At 59.6% G+C, this 6,000-nt stretch overlaps 1 protein-coding gene across 1 annotated transcript in view; it reads left to right on the plus strand.

Moving 5' to 3' along the window:
• LOC115187895 (E3 ubiquitin-protein ligase RNF19A-like) overlaps positions 1 to 6,000 on the plus strand; it is a 36,169-nt gene that overhangs the window by 23,341 nt on the left and 6,828 nt on the right. The window contains exons 3-4 of the mRNA XM_029746943.1: positions 549 to 693; positions 1,126 to 1,288. Coding sequence (XP_029602803.1) covers positions 549 to 693; positions 1,126 to 1,288 — 308 coding nt within the window. The remainder of the gene's footprint in view (positions 1 to 548; positions 694 to 1,125; positions 1,289 to 6,000) is intronic.

Below are 6,000 nucleotides of genomic sequence, written 5' to 3' on the forward strand. Positions count from 1 at the left end.
GGCCTTTAGGAGAGGTGGGGGCCTTTAGGAGAGGTGGGGCCTTTAGGAGAGGTGGGGGCCTTTAGGAGAGGTGGGGGCCTTTAGGAGAGGTGGGGGCCCTTTAGGAGAGGTGGGGGCCCTTTAGGAGAGGTGGGGGCCCTTTAGGAGAGGTGGGGGCCTTTAGGAGAGGTGGGGGCCTTTAGGAGAGGTGGGGGCCTTTAGGAGAGGTGGGGGCCTTAGGAGAGGTGGGGGCTTTAGGAGAGGTGGGGCTTTAGGAGAGGTGGGGGCCTTTAGGAGAGGGTGGGGGCCTTTAGGAGAGGGTGGGGGCCTTTAGGAGAGGGTGGGGGCCTTTAGGAGAGGGTGGGGGCCTTTAGGAGAGGGTGGGGCCTTTAGGAGAGGGTGGGGCCTTTAGGAGAGGGTGGGGCCTTTAGGAGAGGGTGGGGCCTTTAGGAGAGGTGGGGCCTTTAGGAGAGGGTGGGGCCTTTAGGAGAGGTGGGGCCTTTAGGAGAGGTGGTCCCATTTGTATCTGTTAAAAAAAAAAAATCACTGTTTCTATTCCTTCATCCCAGCCGATGACATCAAGCCGTGTCCTCGCTGCGCTGCTTACATCATCAAGATGAACGACGGCAGCTGTAACCACATGACCTGTGCCGTGTGTGGCTGTGAGTTCTGCTGGCTCTGCATGAAGGAGATCTCTGACCTGCACTACCTGAGGTGAGGTACATCACTATCTATACAGTAACCACAGTGTCCTGCCTCTGAATAGAGTTCTGCTAGGCTGTATGTTATCATCTCTGTCCCCTGGTCAGCCTGTCAGGATTGGGTTGTTATCATCTCTGTCCTCTGGTCAGGATTGGGTTGTTATCATCTCTGTCCCCTGGTCAGCCTGTCAGGATTGGGTTGTTATCATCTCTGTCCTCTGGTCAGCCTGTCAGGATTGGGTTGTTATCATCTCTGTCCCCTGGTCAGCCTGTCAGGATTGGGTTGTTATCATCTCTGTCCCCTGGTCAGCCTGTCAGGATTGGGTTGTTATCATCTCTGTCCCCTGGTCAGCCTGTCAGGATTGGGTTGTAATCATCGTGTGTGTGTGTGTGTGTGTGTGTGTGTGTGTGTGTGTGTGTGTGTGTGTGTGTGTGTCCTTCCCAGCCCGTCAGGATGTACGTTCTGGGGCAGGAAGCCGTGGAGCAGGAAGAAGAAGATCCTGTGGCAGCTGGGCACGCTGGTGGGCGCTCCGGTGGGCATCGCTCTGATCGCTGGCATCGCCGTCCCTGCCATGATCATAGGCATCCCTGTGTATGTGGGGAGAAAGGTGAGGTGACCACAACACACGGCGGGCTGAGGGGCCCGGGGGCTGAGGGGCCCGGGGGCTGAGGGCCCGGGGGCTGAGGGCCCGGGGGCTGAGGGCCCGGGGGCTGAGGGTCGGCGGGCTGAGGGTCGGCGGGCTGAGGGGCCCGGGGGCTGAGGGGCCCGGGGGCTGAGGGTCCGGGGGCTGAGGGTCCGGGGGCTGGGGGGCCGAGGGTCCGGAGGCCGGGGGGCCGAGGGCCCGGGGGCCGAGGGTGCTGGGGCTGAGGGTCCGGGGGCTGAGGGTACGGGGGCTGGGGCTGAGGGTCCGGGGGCTGAGCGTCGTCAGGTTATATTTAACAGTTGTGTTGACAGCTAGATGACCAGGCAACAGTGAAGCCGTTTATCAGTAATGGGTCTGTGCTGTAACGTGACTATCAGGTGAATGTCTGGTCGTCTGTACGACACAAAAGATGAGAAGCTCGTGGACTAAAGATGCAGGAATGTTCTGTACACCTGCAACGTTGTTTCCAACAACTACCGTATACAAGTCAATGATTACACAGCCTTGTTTTATATAAACACAGACCGCAGCATAATGCAGTTAGCCAGTAGGTGGAACCAGGGCTGGGGCCAGTAGATGGAACCAGAGCTGGAGCCAGTAGATGGAACCAGAGCTGGAGCCAGTAGATGGAACCAGAGCTGGGGCCTGTAGATGGAACCAGAGCTGGATGGAACCAGAGCTGGGGCCAGTAGGTGGAACCAGAGCTGGGGCCAGTAGATGGAACCAGAGCTGGGACCAGTAGATGGAACCAGTAGATGGAACCAGAGCTGGGGCCAGTAGATGGAACCAGTAGATGGAACCAGAGCTGGGGCCTGTAGATGGAACCAGAGCTGGGGCCAGTAGATGGAACCAGGGCTGGGGCCAGTAGATGGAACCAGAACTGGGGCCAGTAGATGGAACCAGAGCTGGGGCCAGTAGATGGAACCAGAGCTGGGGCCAGTACATGGAACCAGAGCTGGGGCCAGTAGATGGAACCAGAGCTGGGGCCAGTAGATGGAACCAGTAGATGGAACCAGTAGATGGAACCAGAAGATGGAACCAGAGCTGGGGCCAGTAGATGGAACCAGGGCTGGGGCCAGTAGATGGAACCAGGGCTGGGGCCAGTAGATGGAACCAGGGCTGGGGCCAGTAGATGGAACCAGAGCTGGGGCCAGTAGATGGAACCAGAGCTGGGGCCAGTAGATGGAACCAGAGCTGGGGCCAGTAGATGGAACCAGAGCTGGGGCCAGTAGATGGAACCAGAGCTGGGGCCAGTAGATGGAACCAGAGCTGGGGCCAGTAGATGGAACCAGAGCTGGGGCCAGTAGATGGAACCAGAGCTGGGGCCAGTAGATGGAACCAGAGCTGGGGCCAGTAGATGGAACCAGTAGATGGGGCCAGTAGATGGAACCAGTAGATGGGGCCAGTAGATGGAACCAGTAGATGGGGCCAGTAGATGGAACCAGTAGATGGGGCCAGTAGATGGGGCCAGTAGATGGAACCAGTAGATGGGGCCAGTAGATGGAACCAGTAGATGGAACCAGTAGATGGAACCAGTAGATGGAACCAGTAGATGGAACCAGTAGCTGGAACCAGAGCTGGGGCCTGTAGATGGAACCAGAGCTGGGGCCAGTAGATGGAACCAGTAGATGGAACCAGAGCTGGAACCAGTAGATGGAACCAGGGCTGGGGCCAGTAGATGGAACCAGTAGATGGAACCAGAGCTGGGGCCAGTAGGTGGAACCAGAGCTGGGGCCAGTAGATGGAACCAGAGCTGGGGCCAGTAGATGGAACCAGAGCTGGGGCCAGTAGATGGAACCAGAGCTGGGGCCAGTAGATGGAACCAGAGCTGGGGCCAGTAGATGGAACCAGAGCTGGGGCCAGTAGATGGAACCAGAGCTGGGGCCAGTAGATGGAACCAGAGCTGGGGCCAGTAGATGGAACCAGAGCTGGGGCCAGTAGATGGAACCAGAGCTGGGGCCAGTAGATGGAACCAGTAGATGGGGCCAGTAGCTGGAACCAGTAGATGGAACCAGTAGATGGAACCAGAGCTGGGGCCTGTAGATGGAACCAGAGCTGGGGCCAGTAGATGGAACCAGAGCTGGGGCCAGTAGATGGAACCAGTAGATGGAACCAGAGCTGGAACCAGTAGATGGAACCAGGGCTGGGGCCAGTAGATGGAACCAGTAGATGGAACCAGAGCTGGGGCCTGTAGATGGAACCAGAGCTGGATGGAACCAGAGCTGGGGCCAGTAGGTAGAACCAGAGCTGGGGCCAGTAGATGGAACCAGAGCTGGGGCCAGTAGATGGAACCAGAGCTGGGGCCAGTAGATGGAACCAGAGCTGGGGCCAGTAGATGGAACCAGAGCTGGGGCCAGTAGATGGAACCAGAGCTGGGGCCAGTAGATGGAACCAGAGCTGGGGCCAGTAGATGGAACCAGAGCTGGGGCCTGTAGATGGAACCAGAGCTGGGGCCTGTAGATGGAACCAGAGCTGGGGCCTGTAGATGGAACCAGAGCTGGGGCCAGTAGATGGAACCAGTAGATGGAACCAGAGCTGGAACCAGTAGATGGAACCAGGGCTGGAGCCAGTAGATGGAACCAGTAGATGGAACCAGAGCTGGGGCCTGTAGATGGAACCAGAGCTGGATGGAACCAGAGCTGGGGCCTGTAGATGGAACCGGAGCTGGGGCCAGTAGATGGAACCGGAGCTGGGGCCAGTAGATGGAACCGGAGCTGGGGCCAGTAGATGGAACCGGAGCTGGGGCCAGTAGATGGAACCGGAGCTGGGGCCAGTAGATGGAACCGGAGCTGGGGCCAGTAGATGGAACCGGAGCTGGGGCCAGTAGATGGAACCGGAGCTGGGGCCAGTAGATGGAACCGGAGCTGGGGCCAGTAGATGGAACCGGAGCTGGGGCCAGTAGATGGAACCGGAGCTGGGGCCAGTAGATGGAACCGGAGCTGGGGCCAGTAGATGGAACCAGAGCTGGGGCCAGTAGATGGAACCAGTAGATGGGGCCAGTAGCTGGAACCAGTAGATGGAACCAGTAGATGGAACCAGAGCTGGGGCCTGTAGATGGAACCAGAGCTGGGGCCAGTAGATGGAACCAGAGCTGGGGCCAGTAGATGGAACCAGTAGATGGAACCAGAGCTGGAACCAGTAGATGGAACCAGGGCTGGGGCCAGTAGATGGAACCAGTAGATGGAACCAGAGCTGGGGCCTGTAGATGGAACCAGAGCTGGGGCCAGTAGATGGAACCAGTAGATGGAACCAGAGCTGGAACCAGTAGATGGAACCAGGGCTGGGGCCAGTAGATGGAACCAGTAGATGGAACCAGAGCTGGGGCCTGTAGATGGAACCAGAGCTGGATGGAACCAGAGCTGGGGCCTGTAGATGGAACCGGAGCTGGGGTCAGTAGATGGAACCGGAGCTGGGGCCAGTAGATGGAACCGGAGCTGGGGCCAGTAGATGGAACCGGAGCTGGGGCCAGTAGATGGAACCGGAGCTGGGGCCAGTAGATGGAACCGGAGCTGGGGCCAGTAGATGGAACCGGAGCTGGGGCCAGTAGATGGAACCGGAGCTGGGGCCAGTAGATGGAACCGGAGCTGGGGCCAGTAGATGGAACCGGAGCTGGGGCCAGTAGATGGAACCGGAGCTGGGGCCAGTAGATGGAACCGGGGCTGGGGCCAGTAGATGGAACCGGGGCTGGATGGAACCAGAGCTGGGGCCAGTAGATGGAACCGGGGCTGGGGCCAGTAGATGGAACCGGGGCTGGGGCCAGTAGATGGAACCGGGGCTGGGGCCAGTAGATGGAACCGGGGCTGGGGCCAGTAGATGGAACCGGGGCTGGGGCCAGTAGATGGAACCGGGGCTGGATGGAACCAGAGCTGGGGCCAGTAGATGGAACCGGAGCTGGGGCCAGTAGATGGAACCGGAGCTGGGGCCAGTAGATGGAACCGGGGCTGGGGCCAGTAGATGGAACCGGGGCTGGATGGAACCAGAGCTGGGGCCAGTAGATGGAACCGGGGCTGGGGCCAGTAGATGGAACCAGGGCTGGGGCCAGTAGATGGAACCAGGGCTGGGGCCAGTAGATGGAACCAGGGCTGGGGCCAGTAGATGGAACCTGAGCTGGGGCCAGTAGATGGAACCAGTAGATGGAATCAGAAGATTGGAACCAGAGCTGGGGCCAGTAGATGGAACCAGAGCTGGGGCCAGCAGATGGAACCAGAGCTGGGGCCAGTAGATGGAACCAGAGCTGGATGGAACCAGAGCTGGGGCCAGTAGATGGAACCGGGGCTGGGGCCAGTAGATGGAACCGGGGCTGGGGCCAGTAGATGGAACCGGGGCTGGGGCCAGTAGATGGAACCAGGGCTGGGGCCAGCAGATGGAACCAGAGCTGGGGCCAGTAGATGGAACCAGGGCTGGGGCCAGTAGATGGAACCAGGGCTGGGGCCTGTAGATGGAACCAGGGCTGGGGCCAGTAGATGGAACCAGGGCTGGGGCCAGTAGATGGAACCAGGGCTGGGGCCAGTAGATGGAACCAGGGCTGGGGCCAGTAGATGGAACCAGGGCTGGGGCCAGTAGATGGAACCAGGGCTGGGGCCAGTAGATGGAACCAGGGCTGGGGCCAGTAGATGGAACCAGAGCTGGGGCCAGTAGATGGAACCAGTAGATGGAACCAGAGCTGGGACCAGTAG

Source organism: Salmo trutta, unplaced genomic scaffold (genome assembly GCF_901001165.1).
Source record: "Salmo trutta unplaced genomic scaffold, fSalTru1.1, whole genome shotgun sequence".
NCBI lineage: Eukaryota > Metazoa > Chordata > Actinopteri > Salmoniformes > Salmonidae > Salmo > Salmo trutta.